This window comes from Monodon monoceros, unplaced genomic scaffold, assembly GCF_005190385.1.
Source record: "Monodon monoceros isolate NGI ecotype Baffin Bay Population unplaced genomic scaffold, NGI_Narwhal_1 Super_Scaffold_5, whole genome shotgun sequence".
In the NCBI taxonomy this organism is placed as follows: domain Eukaryota; kingdom Metazoa; phylum Chordata; class Mammalia; order Artiodactyla; family Monodontidae; genus Monodon; species Monodon monoceros.
In genome coordinates, this window is record NW_021703782.1 from 101,848,132 (window position 1) to 101,870,433 (window position 22,302).

The window sequence follows — 22,302 nt, forward strand, 5'->3', positions numbered from 1 at the left end:
TGTACCGGACAAGATTTCCCCTCTCAAGGACTTGACAGCTCATGTAGCCTCAACGAAGGCAAGCACCTTTCAACACTAGATGGTGTGGACATCATCAGCGCCCCGTGCTTCAGCCCCAACAGACACTGGCTCTGCTGCCACAGGCCCAGCATCCAGATCTGGGACTTGAAGGGCGAGGTCATGGTAGATGAACTGAAGCAACGAGTTATCAGTACCAGCAGCAAGGCACGGCTGCCCCAGTGTGACTCTCTGGCTTCGTCTGCTGTTGGCCAGACTCTGTTTGCTGGCTACACGGACAATCTGGAACGAGTGTGGCAGGTGACCAGAGACACCCACTAGAGATATATGGCAGAGCTTTAAAAATAAAAGACTGGCTTTCTGAGTTAAAAAAAAAAAATCAAATCTATGAATTCCACTGAAACACAGTAAGTACTATATGGACCATATTCCCTCCTCACTACTATCTTGGCATCTTTGATGAGTCTAAAGCCCCAATCTGGAAACAACTGCTGTGGAACATTCTCAACCCTCCACAAACCAGCTTGCAAATGGGAGGTCCTTTTCATGTGGGCTGAGAACTGTTCGGACATGGAGGGAACCAACTGTCCTCTAACTCTGGCTGTAATTATTGACAATGATTTTATTAAGAACAAATGCAGCACCATTTATCAAACACTGACAGGTGAGCACGGTGTCAAGCACCTGATGAACACCCCCTTCTCATTTACCTGCCACAACGATCTAATGACAGGCCTAGCAGTCCTCTTTTGAGGATGGGAACCTGAAGCTCAGAGAGGGAAAATAACTTGCTCAAGTTTCCTTGGTTCCCTGAGGCTACCTCACTGATCACCTGAAAGGCATCTTGGAATGTGCCATCTTCAGGAAGCTTTCATTACCCTCTCCCTGGGCTCCTCTGTGCCTGATTCCTATTTTCTTTGTGGCCCCTGTTACGCTATACCCTGAGATATATGTGATTCACATGTCTGTTTCCGCCACTGGAATATGCTCTTTGAAGGAAAGGACTAGATCTGCTTCATCTTTGCTATTTGATGCCCAGCCCTGGCTCCGAGCACTGCATGAGCACTGCATGTCCACTCCACGGTTTCTGAGCCATCAGTCACTCATCTTGGGCGGCCTGGGGCCCCTGGCCATTCCTTGTACTTCAAATACCCCAGGCTCACTTGCCACATTTATTCAGCCCTTGCAAGGTCCATACCTAAGACACCCATGACTTAAAGGGAGAACTTTTCCACTGAAAGGGAACCGGAACAGAAAGCTCAAATTCCTTGGACCAAAAAGAACTCAAATTACAGCCCAGAGGCCCTGAGACACCAACCACGTACCCTGTCCTGACATGATCAACAGCAAACCTCATAGGGTCTGGCACTTTTATTTTGCCTACGCTGTCATCTCTCTCTGCCTCAGAGTGGGACCGTGTACACGGATTGGAGGCAGCACGGGCTGGGTGTCATCCAGACTAGGCTCCAATCACAGCTCTGCCCCCACCAGCCTTATGATCTGTGGCAAGACACGTGCTCCCTGAGGTTCTTTTCTCCCTCACCTACTCCATGGGGCTAGGATGCCAACTGAGTGAGACCCCGAATGCAGAAGGCACCTAGGGGGCGGTGGGGCTCGGGGGTCTGTGGAGTGACAGAGCTGGGTTCACTTCTTGGCTCCCCCTCTTTTTAGCTCTGTGAGGTAAAGTGAGGATAAGAGAAATACCTTCCTCAGAGTTGTGTGAAGAGTAAATGGGAAGTCAGTGGTGAGTGTTTAACACATAGAAGTCAATGAATTGTAGCCACTGTTTAATTATGGCACAAAGGACACATCCTTACAGAACACAAAGGACCCCCCAAAATCTCACAGTGAGTTAAGAGCAGAGGAGTCTGAAACCCTGCTGCAAACCATTCACCAACAAGCAGCAATCTCTCCCAGACAGCTAACCCCCAAGTGCCACTGGGACTCCTGGCAGTAATGCAGCGGCAGTGGCCACCTGCCACCACGCAAGCCCAGCCGCACATCAGCACACACGGCCAGGAACACCCACTCCTTCCAGTCTGTAAGCCAGTGTGACTTTACAGACTTTCTCGCAAGCAGAGTTTTGGAGGCCAAACCACAAACATCAGAACTGTACTTCCCAGGGAGCCCCGACCCTCCTCATCCGTATGAACAATGGGGGAGGCTGGGTCTACGTCGCACAGCCACCCACAAGGCAGCTCTGAGTGGCAACATGAGGCAGGTGTGTGGTCAGATGGCAGTGTGGCAAATGTGGCAGCCCGCTGCTTTTCGCTAAATAGGCCCACCTTCTGTCTAGACCTGAGGTAACTAAGAAAGATTTAGGGCACGTGGAGCCACATTCAGAGCGCTGGCAGTAGACACCCTGCTGCGTGGGAAACAGCTGCGTTTGATGATGGCACAGGAAAAAAAACGTAGGTCTGAAGTGCCCCAAACTGCTCACACTGAAGCCCTTCCACCCGCCTTCAGTGGGGTTACCCCGGGAGGCTGTCCTGCTCTCTGGACACGGCAATGGCAATGAGGATGGCAAGACCCCCAGGCTCCACAGAAAGAGGGGCCGTCTAGACCCTGGGGTCACTTCAGATGAGGGTTATGAGAGCAAAACAAGACTAAAAAAATGAACCACCTCCCAACTTCCTTCACTGAGACAAAGGTTCCAGAGGTAACAGAAACCAACCGCAGTTCTCAGGCTACAGGAGAACCACAGCTGTATCCATCCCTTCTCCTCCCCAAAGGCATGTTCACGTCCACTGCATGAGCTCCCGGGAGTCAGAACTCAAGGGCTCATTACCCACCACGTCATTTGGGAGGCTCTGGAGGTCATCAAAGGGGGTTTCCAGGGTGTTGGTGTCCACATTCAGAATCACGACATCATCCAGGGCCATGTTTCTGACTTTCTGCAAGTAAGAAAAAAATCCAGAAGAGAAAATCATTGAAGCCCCAGACATTTCTCTGGCTTTCTCTGGGAAAGGGGAGTAGGGAAGAAAAGTGACATTTGACAAAGGTATACTCCGTGCCAGGCTCAATGCCAGGCAGTTCACATGTGTGAGGCCATTTAACTGTGACAAAAACTCTGTGAGCTTGTATGGTCATCCCCAAGCCCCAGGAGTGGAAAGGGTTTCAGAGACTAAGTTAACATGCCCTAGGTCACACAGCTAGGGGGAGAGATCTTTACACCCCAACATGATTTCTTTTCCTATATTTTCAAATTAAAAAAGAAGAAGAAGAAGAAGAAGAAGAAGCTGAAGTCTAAACCTCTGGCTCCAGGAACTCTGATATACAGCTAAGGTCTTATGACAGCCCCATTCAATCCATCCCCTCTCATTTACCAAAGACTACTTGCCCATCTCTGTCGGCTCTTGGCATTTTGGGGTATGGAATACGTTGTACAGCCTAGTGTTAACACATTAACATTTCTCTTTAACATTAAGTAGAAAGGTCACACTTTCAAACTGGTTCCATTTTCCATAGAAATCCAGCTAGTGAATCATGGCTCCGAGGCTCTGGCCATAACTCGTTATTCTACTGGTACAGTAGTAGGAAGGGTAAGGGAGACTTGTGCCTACTAGGTGCTCGTGTTTGGTGAGAGGATGAAGGTACAGTATGGAGAAAAGAAGAGCCCACCATCTGGGAGCAACTGTCCATCGTCTGTAGAAGTGTAAGACTGTATGTAAGCTAGTTTTCAATCACACTGTTTACCCACCGCTAGAATCCATCTCTACTTCCCTCCTGCCTACCTACCACTTCCAATCTCATTCAATCCTCTTACCCCATCATATATCAAAGCTCATTTCTTTAGAGTCTAGAACTTTCATTTTGTCCTGATTAAGCAGAAAGACCCATTTGCTAATGCCCTGGAAATGGACAACAATTAAAGTGTAGTAGATGACTACTAGTGCTTGCTCTATGTTTTACTTACTAATTCTCATTTAATTCTTATCAAATCCTGCAAAGTGCACACTATTACCTTCATTTTAGGTAACTTGAGGAAAATGAGGTTCAGAGAGGTGAGGTGAGTGGCAGAGGTAACGCAGCACCGGCCACCTCCACAGCTCATATTCTTGCACTGCACCTCAACCTCTTCGTCATCAGACACCCCCAGTGAAACTGACCTCTGCCATCCTTGTTGCTCTGAGCCCTAGTACCCCTTTGCCTGCCTGCCTCCCCCTGCTGGCTCCAGGAGCCCCCTCCCTCAGGGGCTCATCAGTTTGGTTCAGCACCGCATAATAACCAGCACCCAACAAAATGATTGGCACGGGCTTCCCTGGTGGCGCAGTGGTTGAGAGTCCGCCTGCCCATGCAGGGGGCACGGGTTCGTGTCCCGGTCCGGGAAGATCCCACATGCCGCGCAACGGCTGGGCCCGTGAGCCATGGCCGCTGAGCCTGCGCGTCCGGAGCCTGTGCTCCGCAACGGGAGAGGCCACAACAGTGAGAGGCCCGCGTACCGCAAAAAAAAAAAAAAAAAAAAAAGATTGGCACTTGGTAAGGGCTCATTAATATTGGTTGATGTTTGTTGTCTCAAATCCCAGCCTCTAGGACAGAATTTTCATACCTAAGTAAACATTTTGAGATTCTTCCCAGCAGGAGGGCTGGAACCATGCTGGTCAGAAGCCTCCTAGGGTTGAAATAACACTCCCAGAGGGCAGGATCCTGGAACCCTTCCGCTCAACAAGACCAGGAGCCTCAAATTTCTTCTGCTGTTGACTTTTCCAGCGGCTAGTCAGTCCACAAACCTATCAATCAATGCATACATTTACTAAATGCTTCCTGTGGGCTGAGAGCTGCAGGGGAGGGACAGGTTTGCCTACTTAGAAGTTTATTCTTTCCTCCAAACCCCAAAACTGATATTACCTGACTGCTTTATTCACAGGGTAAAAAGCTATCAGCAAACAGCATTGATAGCTAGTGTTTCACAAAGCACAATCCCATTTTACAGTTGAGAGCATTAAGCCTCATGGTGAATTGTCCAGGGCTCCTTAGCTGCCTCACTTTGCAGTCCAACAGGTTAAATACTTCGCAGTGCACAAGCAGGAAGTTACAAAACAGCCTCAACAAGAACCTTTTTCACTTATATCACACTTCAGAGCTCTCAGAGTACTTTCACACAGATTCTTTCATTTTCAACAGTAGCTGGAGGTGAGGGATCACCATTTCAGAGACGAAAAACTGAGGCTCAGAGAGGTGAAGTGGCTTGCCCAGGGTTATGTGGCTACTAACTGGCTTCTTCATCTGTAAAAGCGAGAAGATAACTGTGACTGCTCACCCCACCCCAGCCCCCTTCCCCGGGGCTGCTGTGCGAATTAGAGGTGGTGTGTGCACAGCACTGGGCACACAGTAGGCCTTACAGTCGCTATTATTATTGCTTTTATAATATACACGTCACCCACGGCCAGTCTGGAAACTGTAGCGGCAGTGGCCTAAGGGCAAAAATCCTCTGGCCCCTCCTGGTAACTGCTGGGCTCTCACTTCAAAGGCTGAGACTGGCACTGGACACGGAATCGGAGAAGGGGCCACGAGGGGCTCCGGAACTCAGCCGGTGACTCCAGGCCTTGAGGACTGAGCTGAGGGTCGCTGCACCTCACAATCGCCAATTTTGCCTCATCCGACCTCCAAAGAGCTCCAGAGAGCCCCAAACAGATGGGGGCAAGGGGCCCGGCCATTGGAGAGAAGCCTCGGTCTGAAAGGCCCAGAGACAGGGCTGTTGATTCTGGACCAGAATTGGGTGTTGTTTCTGCGTTCCCAGTGGGGGCCCAGTGACACAGACCAGCCCTTGTGGGCTCTCCACGGCTGGGCTGGAATGGGCTTTTGATTTCTTCCCACTCCTGGTTGGAGGACTTGCCGCTTAAGCTGTGTGGAGTGTTTACTTTTTGAACAATGGTAGCAGGCTGAAGAAGAGGAAAAAACCTGGCTCTTTCTTCTGACTTAGCAGGCCAGGGTCCCCTTAGTAACCAAAATGCCCGTGCACCAGGCTCCAGGAGGAGCTGGGTCGGCACAGTTTCCTCTCATAGGACAATGCTGCCCTCCTGGTGGTAAGGCCTCTTCCAAAGGGGCTGGCGTGGACTCAAGGGCCTTCCTGAAGCTCATGTTCCCAAGGAAAGAATCGGAGGCCAGCTTGGCCGGATGGTGCCCTATCCCTGAAAGGCTCAAGGAAACAAGAGGAATGAAGAAAGGCAAAAAACAAAACAAAACCCCTCAAACTGGGGGATGGAGTGGGCGGTGCTGATGGAGAAGGAAACTGGGCCATTACTGGGTGACCGCATTTAACCCTGACCATGCTATGAGGGAGGTATCACCAGCTCTGTGGTAAGGAGGAGGCTCAGAGAGGTCAAAGAAACTGGTCCAAATCACACAGCTAGGGAGTGGCAGAGTTGACTTCTGAACCCAGTCTGACTCTTCTGAAGATGTCCTCAAACCAGTTGCTCAGACTTCAGAACAAGTATCTACGTAGGGAGTGCAGCTACACCAGCACCCTGAGGGCTTGCTTTCTCTCACGCAAAATGACACGTCTTTTGTATCATAAAAACTACATATGTAAAAAAAAAAAAATGGGAAAGACAAAAAAGTTCAAAGAAGAAAACTGTGGTTATCGTAATCCCTCTACCTGGAGATAATGTTTTGGTGTATTTCCTTCCACAACCCTCTGCCCCAATCCCTACTTTTTAAAACACAGTTGAAACAATTCGTAATGTTTCTTTCTGATTTTCTCATTTATTACAATATAAGCAATATTTCACTTCACTAAAAGCTTTGTAAAGATCATTGCTAATTGCTACAAAATGTTCCACTTCATAGAAACAAACCCAATTAAGCCCCTTTTGTTGGCTATTTCCAGTTTTTAAGAAATTATTATAAATAATATTGTTGTGAAATCTGTAGGCATAAAGCCTTGTGCTTTAGCATGGATTCCTAGAAGTGGAATTTCCTTTCCACTTCTTAAAGAAATGTCCCTCTCAAATTCGACTTTGAGAGAGATATCTTTACTTCCAATTATTTTAAAGTCATTTTATCCACAGCTTGTGTTTCCTACTCTAAGTGAAGAAAAATCAGCAAAGACACGAGCAGATGTCAAAATAGTCCTCCAAAAACCCTACCCAATTAAAACACTTACTAGTACCGCAGCACACCGAGACAGCTCTCCGGTAGCTCGTCCCACCAACACATTCCCTCTCTTTTTAGTTACAACATATGCCAAAGCTCCTGCCAGCTGCAAACCCTCCCCCCACCAGACTCTATAGGCTTTTTCTCAGAATGAAAAAAAAAAAAAAATGATACTGACATGCACACCGGCTTTCCAAATGGCATTTCTTACACAGAGAAACACACAAAAATGGCATCTTCCCATAAATATTATTAATCAAAAATGTCTTTCCCTTTATACTTTGTCACGGACAGACTTAGTCTGACCTCTGCCTTTCGGGACAAGAAAGGGAAAAATCAGAATATGGGAGTTGGTCAGGGCGGCTGACCTGGATACAGGCTCAACCTCATAAATTCTCCAGGTTTTCATCTGTAAAATGGGGATCACGATAGCACCCACTTCATAGAGTTGTCGTGAGGATTAGATAAGTGAATGTACGTAGAAGAGTTAGCAAGACTGCCAGGACATCCATAAGAGGCGTTCAGCCAACAGCGGCTCTCTTGCCCGTCCGTCCCGTCTCCCTCAATGTTTCTCGGAACCTCAGTGGAGCCTGGCTAACCTTACCCCAAAGGGCCCGAGGGAGCAGAAAGTTTGCCTTTCCCCATGGTAGCCTATGGTTTACTCCCACAACCAGAAAAATACATCAATCTAGAGTCATTAATACAGGCATTTGACTCCTTCCCTGGTCTGTGGGCTTCTTGGGGCCACCAAGACAGATCTCTGTATTCTCAGCTCCCACCTCAATATTTGGCCCACAGCAGGCAATTTATGAATGAATGCATGAATGAACGACAGGAAGTAGAGCCTAGAGAGGAAGCCCACAGGATCCGGAAGCCAGTCTGTCTGAGTTCTCACTTAGCTCCGCCACTCACCAGCTGTGTAAACTTGGGTATTTCACTTCATCTCTCTGTGCCTCAGTTTTCTCCTCTGTATACAGTGCTTACACCTCATGCGTGTGATGAGGATTACATGGGTTAACATTTTAAAATCATGTAGACTAGTGATTGGCACATGAGAAGCTCAAGATAAAATAAAATTTAAACGAAAGTGAATGGGGCTTCCCTGGTGGCGCAGTGGTTAAGAACCTGCCTGCCAATGCAGGGGACACAGGTTCAAGCCCTGGTCCGGGAAGATCCCACATGCTGCGGAGCACCTAAGCCCGTGCGCCACAGCTACTGAGCCTGCGCTCTAGAGCCCGCGAGTCACAACTACTGAAGCCCACTCGCCTAGAGCCCGTGCTCCCCAACAAGAGAAGCCACCACAATGAGAAGCCCGCGCACCGCAACGAAGAGTAGCTCCCACTCGCCGCAACTAGAGAAAGCCCGTGTGCAGCGACGAAGACCCAACGCAGCCATAAATAAAATAAATTTATTTAAAAAACCCCAAAACACTGCAACAAAATATTTTTTTTAAAAAAAGGATGGGGCTTCCCTGGTGGCGCAGTGGTTGAGAGTCCACCTGCCGATGCAGGGGACACGGGTTCGTGCCCCAGTCTGGGAAGATCCCACATGCCGTGGAGCGGCTGGGCCCGTGAGCCATGGCCGCTGAGCCTGCGCATCCGGAGCCTGTGCTCCGCAAGGGGAGAGGCCACAACAGTGAGGGGCCCGTGTACCGCAAAAAAAAAAAAAAAAAAAAAAAAAAAGAATGGTCTTTTGAGGGTGATGGAAATATTCTATATCATTATTGGTAATGGTTTCATGAATGTATAAAACTCAGAATTCACTGAATCGTACACTTTAAATGGATGGTTTGCTGTGTATAAATTACAGCACAATGAGTTGATAAACATATTAGTGTTATGTCCAGAACACAGAATAAAGTCATAACAGACAGTGAAAAATAACAACGCATGAATGATGGTGACCAAATGCCACACGACAAGGTAATTCTGCCCTGAACCAACACCAATGTAAATTCTGATTTGCAGCTGTGTTTGGCTCCCTGCTTCCTTCCTTTTTTGTCTAGCCTAAGGTTTTTAAAACTTTTTTTTTCTACTCATACCCTTCTAGGATAAATATAGAATCCAATGCCCATGATATACATCCCTATGTAAAAGTGGGGTCCACTTAAGGATCACTATACCTTCGGTGTATCTTCTCGAGTCAAGAAGATTCTACTGAACCTTACTTTCTAAAGTTGGTTGTATGAAAACAATGGGTCCCCTCAACTCCTGCGCTAAAATATAAAGTATCAGCTGTACTTTTTCAAACCACACCAGTCCTCTGCACAGATGGGGCTCACCCTGCCTATCTAGGGAGGGGACTGGGCAGCTAGTGACAAAAGACAGGATTTAGAACCAGGTCATAAAATGAAGAGCAAGGACTCGTGCTGGTGATGCAATCCAGGGGATCCAAAGAATGGTCAGAAGCATGTGCTGTCTCCCTGGCTGAGGAAGCCGGGGGCTGCAGGTGGAGGAAAGAAGCTGGTGCTGGACCTTGAGGAGCAGGGGCCCAGATCCACCTCCGCTGCCTCAGCTGACAACGGGGGTCCTTATCTTGTATGGGAGTTGTTGGGGGGGGGTTGTCAGTGAGGTGGCACGCATGGAATAAATGAGCCAGCACACAGTGAATCTTTTCTGTTGTCCTTTCACCAGGACTATCGTGAGGGCTAGAGCTATGTCTTATTTGTCTCTGCATCCCTAGTGCCCAGCACAGTGCCTGACACAGGGCAAATGCTCATTAATTGGAGAATGAATTAAATATTGTGGCCTCTCACTCTACTGGGAGGCAGGCCTGGCACAGATGTCAATGTGAGCCCAAATGGACAATGTAAGCCCAATGTAAGAGTCTGCACAAGGAAGTGTGATGGGAATAACAATAATAATGACAATGACAATAATCACATAAAATTATCATGATTAACGTGTGTAGAATTAATTCACAGTTGACACAGAAAGTAAGATAGGCATTACCATGGTAGCTTAAGACGTGGGTTCTAGAATGAGACAGCCAGATTCAAGCCTTGCCTCTGCCACAGGGTATCCTTCAGTTAGTTCTTCACTTTTGAGCCTCAGTTTTCTCATCTATAAAATGGGGATAATACTACCTACTGTCAAGCTGTGTCTGGAGGTTTAAGCGGGATAATACATGTAAAGAATTTAACACAGTACCTGACTGCAGTAAGTAGAATGAATGGGAGGCTCTGAAAAGCGAGTTCCTATCCTTGCGATTTGAAAGTAGGATTAGAGTTCCAAGACTATACGAATTTGAACAACTGATTTTCAGACTAAAGGCAAAGGCTAATGACTCCACTATTATGATTCTGTGCCACTGAAAACTACCATCAACCTATCGTTTTTTCCTGGCTATGTCTCAGGGACATGAGCACATTCTCTGGAGCCAGACTGCCCGAGTCCGAATCCCAACTCCGCCAGTTATAATTGTGTCACCTTGGGCGAACCCTTTAACCTCTTTGTGCCTCAGTTTCCGCATGTGTCTGATGAGATTAAAATAGTACTGACACCCAGGATAATGCTTACTCTTGGGTCAGAGGGAGAATGACTACAAGGAGGCACAAGAGGGGCTTCTGGGGGCTGGTAACATTTTGTTTCTTGATCTGGTGGTGGTTACATGGCATGCCTGCCTTGTAAAAACTCACCCTGTTCTATACTTTGGATGAGTGTACCCTTCCCATAAATCTCATACTTCAGTGAAATGTTTAGGAAAAGCAAATAATGTAGATTTCACTGGATTGTTATGGTGGTTAAATGAGTTAATATACGTATAGTATACTTAGAATAGTGTCTGGCATATAATAAGCACTGGGTATTGACTATTATTATTATGAAAACAACATAGCAATAATTCTATGGATAAAAAGGATTCAATCTAGAATATATCTCACTGTCAGAAAATTTGTTTGCAAAGGTAGACCCTTCCTGGACACCTACTGCTTCTCCAATCAGTCCTGTCCCCTTCTCCAGTTGAGGAGCAAAGCAGCAATATTATTGGGTACCTTCCGAGGGACATTTGCAGTCCTGAGTCAGCCTGCTTTGGGAGAGCAGCAGAACTGAGTAGGAGTCAGATTGGGCTTTGAGTTTTATCTTCTTTAATGCCTACTTACAGGACCCAGGGCAGGTTATTTAAACACAGTTGAACCTCAGTTTCTTCCTCTATAAAATGGGGCTATGACCACGTGCTACATAGGGTTGTGACAGGATTAAGTAAAAAGAAAAAAAATGGAAAAATTCATTTTATACCTATGTGGCCATGTTCCCATCTGCCCAGGGTACTGGTCTTGGCTACAGGCAGGCCCGTGCTCAGTCAGGGAGACAGCGCATGCTCCTGACCATTCTTTGGATCCCCTGGATTACATCACCAGCACAAATCCTTGCTCTTCATTTTATACAGGCAGGCCTTCTCCTTGCTGGAGTGACCCCTGAGGCCCGTAAGGAGTCTCCTCTCCTATGGCCACGCCAGCACCTAACGCAGCACCTCTGACACCAGCATCTAGACCACCAAGCAAAGGGCACGGGTCTACAATGACTTCCTGCAAAGACACTTTGCTTCAAGAGGAGCATTACGAAGTCCACAGAGTGCTTTGCTTTGGCTCAGAGAAAGTCCAGTGTCTGTTTCTCTCTGAAAAAGGCACACTAATATGGCTCCTGGCATTATAGTTTACGTCTCATTTAAGTATGACTTCTTGGCAGGTTTTATTTTTTTTTAAAGTTTTGAAAGGTAGGGAATATGGTTAAAACAAAACCAAAAATTACATCTTCATAGTTCGTCCATTTAAACTTTACCCTAAACGACTATTGCTGGCCTTCACACAGTCACCACTTAGGCTGCCTATACACTTGGTTACGTGTGGGCTGAGGCACAGCTAACTTCCCAGGGGCCTGCACGGCCCGGAACTGTGTTACACGCTCCGCATCCATCATGTGCCTGACGCCCACAGTAAGAAAATGAGAGCTGCTAGCTGATGTGCTCCTCCCGCGGCCCAGCCCTTACATGCCGTACCATTTAACGCAATCCTCACGACACCCTTGTGAAGAGACAAGGAAATGCAGGGGCAGAGAGGTGAAATAACTTGTCCAAAGTCCTATGGCTTAGCAGCAGTGGAGCCATAGCAGTTGAACCCAGATGGACACCAAAAACTCTGTATTACCCAATGCACCTTACTAATTGCTCTGACACGTTGTTTCCATCACAAACATACTGAGCAACTGTAATTTAATAGATGTTTGTCAGGGACACACCAAGTGGCTTGATGGTTGGTCCGGACTCCATTAAAATTCTCAAGGGAGAGGGTTTCCTATGGAATACTGTACCCATTGGATGGATGAGGACACTGAGGCTAAAGAGATTAAACAGTTTGCCCATGTTCTCACATGCTTGTGAGAGAAAGGATCTGAATCTGGGTTATCCATGCCAACGTTCTTTCTTTCCACTATACAGCCCACATCAAATGTACTCAAATGCATGCGCATGTATATGAGAACATAACAAAGAACAGCACGGGGAGCTGCTGGCCTCCTAGGAGGAAGGGAAAGAGAAATCAGAAGGAAAGTGGAAAGGACAAGAAGAGGAAAGGCAAATATGCAGGTAGTCTAAACTCTCTATTCCCTCCTGAAATCTCAGATATGCACAGAGGGAAGAGTGACATTTTCCTTCCCCTCCTCTGGCCCCAAAGGTCACTGAGCTGCCAAGCAGTTGATAAACGTAGTGGCTTTTCTTTGGAGCCAGGAGTCACTGATTTGCTCCTTCCTGCTCTGCAAAATTAAAAATCTAAGCCTGACAGTTCAGAGGACCCCTGAAAACACTGCTGGAATTTCCCAGTGTGCTTTAAACAGAAACAGAAGCTTGGCAGGGGAGGGACGTGGTGTAAGCACCTCACAGGTCAGGCCAAATCCACTCCTCACAAGGTAGTAAGCACTGACTCTCATTAACAAGTCCAGAGATTTTCAACCCAGGTCAGCAAAGGGGCTATTTCTTCAATAGTGCTTTCCCTCCTTTCCTGACCATCCATCCACTGGACATTCATTCATTCACCCATTTAGTTAGTCATGTCAAACTGATGGATGACTAAAACATGATCTCTAAACTCAAGGGGCTCCCGGTCCACTTGTGTGTGGGAGTGTGGGTAGGGGTAAATTATAATCAATAAGAAATTATAAATCAATAAATTATAATCAATAAGAAAAGGCATAGTCATATGGAGTGGAAAAGATCTCAATCTGGTGGAACATCTCCATTCACACAGAGCTTGCCCAGCTGCCTCCTCAGGATGGTCATGGCCCAGAGCTGCAGAGTCCCGAGGTTGGTGTCCTGGCTCACTCACTTACTAGCCAGGTAGCTTCAGGCAAGGCCCTTTGCCTCCTCTAGCATCAGTTTCCTTCTCTGTGAGACTGGGTCTTGATCCCCACCTTCAGGATTGTTGAGAAGATTAAAAGGAGTTACGGTAGGACACGTGCTTCCTAAAGGGCCAGCCACAGGGCAGAAGCTCAGTCAGTGCCAGCCAGCCTCCCTCTGAGATTTTGGTTCTGCCAGCTCTGCCAGCTCTACAAGTCCACCCAACACAGCACCACCATCCACTCTGGCCTCCACTCTGGCCCCCAAAATGGAGGGGTGAGCCCATGTACATGCCTGACACTGCTGGGGTTTTGCCCCAAATTGAAACACACTTCCTGCTGCTAGAGATTCAGTTTCCTCATGTGTAAAAAGAGGACAAGGAAGGTGTCAACACCTTTCACCACTGCTGCAAAATGCAAACGAGAGATGAGATGGCAGAGCACTTGGTAAGATGTGAAGATGGCCCAGACATGGATCACCATGATTATCTCCATCCTGCAAAACCCTGCTCTTCTACGAAACCTTCCTGACTATTCCTGCTCCCACAGCAAGTGGCCTTCTTTGGTTCTAAGCAAGTACAGTGGGCAACACATACTTGGATCCTCAATTAAAACCTGATTAGTGATGTTTCTAATTGTTTCATGTGTACCTGTCACTTTTCCCTTAAAGTAACTGGTTTAGCCATACTATATTTACATACACTGCAGTAACACTCACCACTGTCATCTATAAAATATCGAGTTTGAAAACACTATATTTTTAAATACCTGATTTCATTTGATCCTCATGGAATAGGCGTTATTATTCTCATTTCACAGAAGAGAAAAATGAAGCTCTTGTTCCAGGTCCAGAGTAATAACAGAGCCAGGACTTGAGCTTTGGACTGCCACTCCCCAAAGCCTGGGCCCTTTCTCTCTGTGGAGCCCCGTCTACATTCCTGGTTTAGCAAATACTGAGGACAGTGACCAGATCACATATTTCTTTTGTAACCTCCATACATAGACTTATCATAGGCTAGATATATAATAACAAAAAGACCCTAAAGGCAGGGTCTTATTATTATTATTTGTACACACTAAAATATTTCACACAACAAAATAATTGGGTTTGAATCCTGGTCCTGCTAATTATTAGCTGTGTGACTTTGGACAAGTTACTTAACCTTTCTGTGCCCAAATTTCATCATCTGTAAAGCAAAGCCACCGCTTCTATAGCACAGACTTGTTGTGAAAATTAAATGATGAGTGTAGTGCGTCCAGCAGTATTTCAAAAATAGTATCCATCCAATTTGAAATGACGAAACTTGAATTTAAGAGTTTCACTTGGGGTTTAAGGGGATGTTGATTCCCTAGTCCCAAAATGGTTTGGAGTCACCCTCTCATAAAATAGGGCCTTCCTTCCTCCCCCGCAACTGCCACTTGCCATCATTCATTCATCACAAGCACAGCAAACCTGGACTCCCATCTCCACCTGCCTTTTATTTGAAATGTCAACTTTTAAAGAGTGGAGAGGTTGGAAACCCAATTTAACAAGCATGCTGAAACATTGTTTATTGCCCCCATAAACATGGCTTAGTGAGAATTACGGACTTAATCAGAGTGAACTTATCTCCCAGTGAAAAGGAACACTTTAAATTTCAGAAATGGCACCTTCACTGTGAAAATCTCTTAACTTTTCAAACAAACTACAGGGGGTCTTAAACATATGGGCAGTAAAGGGGCAGCCATTACTGTGATTTGTCTTGCCCGAGAGCCAAGGAGCCCTAAAGGTCCATAACAACTTTAAGATCTAGGAAAAATATTTGGAAAATCATATTCAGGAGACATGTCTCTCAAAACACCTGAAAGGTCTGCTGAGTGGGAAGTAGTACCTGTATAGTTGCTTGGGGCTGCCTAAAAGAAAGGACCCTGTGGTCATTAGAACAGGGCCTGTTTAATAAGCAGCAGCACTGGGAAAGCTCACCTCTCATCCTGTTTGTACGATTAAGCATTTAGCAATAGGCAATATTTGGGGACCAGCTTTTCAGAAGAGAGGTGCTACACAAATCCCAAAGGCTGCTAAACAGTTTGTGTGATTTTTTTTTTTTTTCTTTTTAAAAAACATGAGGATGAGGTCCTAGGAACCCCAACTTCCTAATTTGAGGGAGGCTTCATTAAGGCTGCTCTGATCCTTCCAGGAAAGGTTTTCATAAAGATGCCCCATTTTGCAGAGAATGTATCAGCCTGGCTGCCAGAGGCAGGAAAGGCAACAGATATAAAATTTTATTATTTCGATGCCCCAGTAGCAGCCAGGAGGACTTAATGAAATCGCCAAGATTTACAATCTGAAATAGCTACTGCACAGACAGATATGGTTAAGGAAGCTGTGCCTTCTGACCTTTCAACCCTTTGATCCTCACACAGCAGGTGGCCTGGAGCCCCCTCCTGGGCATCTTCCTTCTCTTCCGACACTGCTGAACCTTGATGTGCAATAAGCCTGACCCTACACAGGTGACTCTCACAGTGCTTATCACCAGCAGCTGCTGCTAATGGAACGGCCCAAATCACTTGGCCTCGAGATTCTAACTCAGAGATGAGGGGGAGAGGGATCTGCTGTGCAGTGTCCAAACGGTGCTGAAATGATGCCCAAGAGTTCAGCCCCAAGTCCAGTTGTTTGGAAATGCTTAACGATGTCATTACCAAAAACTGTCCTAGAAATGGAACTCTGGTCTCCTCCGATTTATACTTTGAGTTAGAAAAAAAAAATCACCTTTTAAAAATAAATCGCAAAGCTCAAAAAAAAAAAAAAAAAAAAATCAACCCCGAAGTCCCAAATGCATCTCTCAGAACTTCCCTAAAACCATGTGCAGCAAATTTATACCAATGAAAATCAAAACAATTTTTGGAAACCTAAAATTGACTGTTTTCAGTTCCATGAAATTTCATTTAAAAAACCCCATATGCCAAAATGTCCAAATTCTCTTATTTTTAAAAATTGGGATGACTTCCAAAATCATAGCTATCTTTTTCTTCCTTTTTTTTTTCTTCTAAAGCTAAGGATGGGTAATGTGCATATGTACTTATCAAGCTTCATAATTTAACCCGTTCGGTCAGTACAAAATACTTTCAATAAAATGCTGAAGAGGCAGGATATAAATTTATTACCACTGCATCTTTTAAAACAATTGACTCCCAGGCACCAGGGTTTAACAGATATTCTGTTTGGTTAAGGACATGTCCAGGAGTCTAGGCAGCCCCAGTTTGAAGCTTTTAGTTTTTGTCAGGTATTTGGGTTTATGGAGGAAAGGATTTTAGGCAGGGCACACAAAACATTCTGTGGGATGTTGATAACGTCCAACTTAACTGCCACTGTTGATCATACTTAGGAAAAGCCCTGAGCCCATGCCTTTGTTTCTAAACAAAAATAGTACGGTGGCCCCATTCCTTACCTGCAATGGCCTGAGCTTAGGTCAAAAATGTCTGAACCCAATGGGCAAAGAAAAAACCCACTTCTTTTGTAGCCTAAATGGCATATATTTTAAATATTCAACTTTAAATTCATTTTGAAATCAGCTGAGAATCAGACAGTATGTATAGAGAGGTTTATAGGCTCCAATTTTAGTCACACTTTTCTCTATGGATGTTTAAGTTTAGTACGGAGAGCAGTTTATGGAGAAATCAGTTTAGTAAAGGGAAAAAAAAGGAATAGTTACTATATCACAGTTTGACCACTTTGTATAAAATTATTATTAAGTGCTCTTCTTCAGAGATGCCTATTGGAAATACTTTATTAATAATAATAGCTACCATTGGGTGAGGGCCTACTAATGTGCATGGAACTTTAGCCATATTATTTCTAATTGTCATCACTTTGAGGCAGGTGACCCCATTTTGCAGATGGAGATGTTAAGCATACACGCACAGATGCTCGGCGACTTGCCCAAGTTACAGAGGGACAAATAGTGGAGCTCGAATTCAAACTCAGGATCACTGCCTGCCTTCTCAGCCCTTGGTCCAGCCACATTTTTCCCAACAAAAGCAAAACAAACAAAACAACAATATGCAATACCTTGTGCAGAAAATGCCAGGTTTCAGCGTGCTTACACATCGCCATGGCCCATTTAAAGGCCTTCCGAATCAATTATTTTAGGTCATTAAGAGGAAGTTTAATTTGGTTGACAAACACCCCTACTGTGGTGACCTCACATATCAACAACAAATGTCTCATGGTCACAAACCTGTACCATGAGTCTGCTGAGCATGGTGTTAAACAAAACCACATGTGCCCTGATTCCAAGTGGGATTTGACTAGGCCAAGGGCACCGCTTTTCAATCATCATGCTGCTGGTCTCTGAGCGCCCACAACGGCCCCACCCCTAATCACTTGCAAGGAGTTTGAAAAGAAGTCACCAGTCCCATGTGGCTGTATTCAGTTGAGAGTGTCTTTAAGCTAATGTTGATTTAGAAAAAGTCACTCAATAAAAACTACAAAAGGAGGCTGAAAAAAAGGGCAGGGCCAATTTTAGGTAGATGTCTCAGCTTATTTTAAAGAAAATTTACCAGTTCTACACACACATAATACTGATAATCACTTCCATTTACTTGGCGCCTACAACGTGTCAGGTACCGATTTTCTCATTTACTCCTCATTAAAAAACCCCTATGAAGTGGAGAATCTACCCAAGGAGTCTGAAGCTCAAAGAGACACCTTTACATCCCCATCTGCAAAACAGGAGCACCCCTCACAAAGGCGTGACAATGAAAAATTATACAGCTCAAGTGCCATGTATATTGGTAGAAGCTCATTCAATGGTTGATATTATTATTAAATATTTCCAATAGGCATCTCTTCAGAGGATAACATAATAGTAGTTTTGTACGGAGTGGTCGAACTGTGAGATTTAGTAGCCGTACTTCTCCCCCTGCTAAACTGATTTCTCCTTTAAACAAAGGAGCTTGTTTAAAGTCTCCCAGTAGCGGCGGACCTAGAATTCGAATCCAGGTCCCCACGATTCTAGAGCTCAAGAGCTCTTCCGCTCTGCTCCACAGCCTCCTGCATGCTGCTCCTTGTGTTAATCTGACAGGAATTTGGTTAGTTTAAGCTTCTCTTAGTAACAATTTAGAAACTTTGGGTCTTCTTTGAAGTCAGTTTTAACGTTGCTAAATTGACTGGCTAAGTGATGATAGGAAAATTGGAAAACAAAAGCATCAATGATGGTTTCAAATTTTCTACTGGGACTCTCCCTCATAAATTACTCAATTTTTCTAATCTATAACAGAGGGCTATCTCATCTCACAAGAGAACATTTCAGTCACGACAAATTAGACTGAAAATGTACTGACTGCAAGAGATACTTAAATCAGCCAGAAGTACTTGTTCCCTTTGATAACATAAATTACTACTAGGGCTTTAAGTTGTTTCATATTAACTAATTCCAACATTAGGCTAAGTGGCATTTAAGAACCACACATTTTAAAAGCAGACGCCACATGAGGAGGAGAGAGCTTCCAGGGGGAATCCATCAGGCGAAATCCAGAACATTCTTCAGGCCCTAAGTTGAACAGAGCTGCTGAATTTTCACTCTGAATGCACTGGATGTGACAGATTCACATGTGATGGTATCGCTTGATAACAGCACGCTAAGGAAATTCCAGCAAGACCAAGCTACTGTCGAATTACTTTTCTCTCTATATAATTAAGCAAGCGTCAGGGTTTCATTGATCTAAACTTTGTCTCTTGTTTTTACTACTCACTATGAAGAATAATGTTTGGTAGAATTTTTTAAAAAGCTCTTCACATCCATTATATCAGTTAGTTCTCACAACTCTCTGAGATGGATAATATTACCTTAATTTCACTGATTAGAGAATGGAGCCTCGGAGAGGGTAAGTAACCCAGCCCCAGTCGCAAGTGTACTCAGAGCTTTCCTCTGGAGAAATATGAGGCTGCCAGACGTGAGCCCTCCGTCCCCTCACCACAGTGCTCAGGGCATGGCCTGGAGGCCGCGCCGAGAAGGAAGAGCTCAGGCAAAGGTCCTGGGAACCTCTGCCGGGACTGCGGCAGGGTTAGGCGTAACCCACAGAGCCTGATCCAGGGGCTCTGGGGTCTGACAAACCCAGCACAGCGGAGGGACAGGATGCAAATTACTTTCTCTCTCTGAGCCTCAGCTTCCCCATTTGCAAATATGGATGTCTCCTCCTTGGCAGAGAGATTCTTAGGATGTGCAAAAGTGAGAACAGGTACAGCACCGGGCACTGTGTCTGGCATGGAACAAGGACACAGAAGACGGCAGTTTCTTCCCAACCTTCTCCCTTTCTTGCTAAATCTCCCCATGAACCTATGACTGAAACTACCAGGTGGAATTTTTCATGCAAATATCACCGTCTTACAAAGCAGGACTTTGATTACTTATCACTAACAAAGAGATCTCACATGGAGTTTCTCAATTCTCGTGAGAACACATGCACAAGTCACCACCTATACCTGCATATAATTATGGCTGAGAGTTTTGCATGAATCACAGTATTAACAAGGGCAAACTACATCTTATACTATCTACCTGTGGAGTCCTGTGAAGAAGCAAAATGGTACAATGGTAAACAAGAAACACTCTTCTACACTGACCGTGAAACTTAAAAAAAATAAACATAAAAAAATGAACAAGGGATTAAAGACTTCCTATGCCAGAGAAAAATGAAAAGAAAAAACTAGTTAAAATGGCACCAGTTCAGTTGACAGCAATTCAAGTTCTTTTAGAGGTAAAGGGAAAAAAAAAAAGTTATTTTTCTTTGTCTGTAAATAAGTCAATGCTGTTATTTTGTGTAAAAGCTCCACAGTTAAACCATTGCAGACACAGACAAATATGGCTTCTGGATCCCAGAGACGGAGAGGTGCTTCAGTGTGGACAGGGATGTGTCCCTGGAGTGGTGGCTCAGCGCTGCCCCAAGCACTTGGTGCATCTGTAAAACCAGGCTTCCATGTGCTCCAGCTGAGCCTTCCTACATAAAGGATGGTGAGGAAGAGAGGAAAGCTGTGAGCTGGGCCTGTCTCCTCATGCCCCCATCACATGTCTCTTGAAATTGCATTGGTGGGAGAGGTAGGTAGACCCCTGTGCTACCTGGGTCTCACTCCCCTGTTCCTACTGCCTGGAACTTAGCACTTAGTATATAACCTAAATTTATCCTCTCAAACTGCACTGTAAAAAGATTATCTAATTCATAAAAAGTACTTGGAAACAGAGAGGAAACAAAAATCTAGTTAAAATGGTGCTTGAAACCTCAAAGTAAGTCATCACTACAAACACCTCTGCCACAGTTTGGTAGTTTGGTAGCAAGGAAACCATTCGGAAGCTTGGGTTTGGGACGCTAACACATCTGAATTTTATGTACATGGTTGTGGTGTGTAATTTTTTTTTTTTTTTTTGTGGTATGCGGGCCTCTCACTGCTGTGGCCTCTCCCGCCGCGGAGCACAGGCTCCGGACGCGCAGGCCCAGCGGCCATGGCTCACGGGCCCAGCCGCTCCGCGGCATGTGGGATCTTCCCGGACCGGGGCACGAACCCGTGTCCCCTGCATCGGCAGGCAGACTCTCAACCACTGCGCCACCAGGGAAGCCCCTTGTGGTGTGTAATTTTACTTAAGAATTACCTTGATCCTTACAAACAACAATTTATGAACATGGTTACGCCGCTTCCAAGCATTTTATATGGAAGGACCGTGTTTCTAACGGCCCAGGAGGAGGAGGCCTGACCCTCCCCTATTTACACCCTTCAATGGCTCTCCATTGCCCTGTAAAGTTGAAACTCTTTAACACGGCTTACAAGGCCCTGGATGGCCTGGCCCTTGCCTGCCTGCCTCAGTGCTCCTCTCCCCTTCAGCTCCACGTTCCTGTCAGACACTGAACTGCTCATACTTCCTGGGAAACACCATGGTCTACACTCTAAGTCTTTGTAGATGCTGTTCCCTGTCCTCCTGGTGGAACTCAAATTTATCTGCTAGGTTTCCATTTAGGCATTCCTCTCCTCTGAGAAGCAGAGCCCACAAGGCTCAGTTCACTGTCTTCCCTACCAGAGCCTATAGCCTCTCAAATTCCCTGCAATTACTTTCTCCTTGTCTGCATATGTTCTAGACAGAACTCTGAAGGCACAGATTATGTCACATTCACCATTTTATATAGAACCCCTAGTGTGATACAATGCCTGGTACACAGAAGGCTACCAAAACATTACTATAGAAGGGGATGTGTATTGTGTACCGACCACAGGCCAGACACTGGGATATGCTGGACATATACAGGACTCATTTATTTAATCTTTACCACAATCTTAAGAGATGGGGACTAACCACTCCTATAGATGAAGAAAGTAAGATACAGAGACAAAGTACCACACCTGAAATTACTACTGCAAGGGAGTGGTCAAGCAGGGAACTGGAAGTGCATTTATCAAGTTCCTTAAAAATGCCACTCCCATCCCTGACACATTGCCCCCAGCATTGTCAACCAGAAGAAAACAGCAGGCACAAGCCAATTCTAGTGAAATTCTTTCCCTAGGGAATGAAGGTGATGAGCCCTGGAACCCAAGAGTCCCTAAAACACAATTTCAAAGGCATCAACTTAACAATGTAAACGGCTTTAAGGCCACTGAGGAAATAAAAATGGCAATGGTTGCTGACCTCTGTTGAACTCTTTATGTGCCAGGCACTGTGCTGAGTACCTGATAAGCATTATCTCACTAGATCCCTCAATGATACTATAGGGGGGAGCTATGGCCATTGCCCTTATTTTACAGGTGAGAAAACAGAGGTGCAGAGGTCCATCACCTTGCCCAAGATGAAACAAGCAGGAAGTAGGGGAGCCAGAACCCAGAGCCCACATTCTAACC

General features: G+C 45.5%; 1 protein-coding gene across 5 annotated transcripts in view; it reads right to left on the reverse strand.

The window, feature by feature from the left end:
- DENND1A (DENN domain containing 1A) overlaps positions 1-22,302 on the reverse strand; it is a 537,874-nt gene that overhangs the window by 184,844 nt on the left and 330,728 nt on the right. For all 5 annotated transcript variants that reach the window (XM_029202625.1, XM_029202629.1, XM_029202624.1 and 2 more), the window contains one exon: positions 2,811-2,912. In XM_029202625.1, the coding sequence (XP_029058458.1) occupies positions 2,811-2,912 (102 nt within the window). The remainder of the gene's footprint in view (positions 1-2,810; positions 2,913-22,302) is intronic.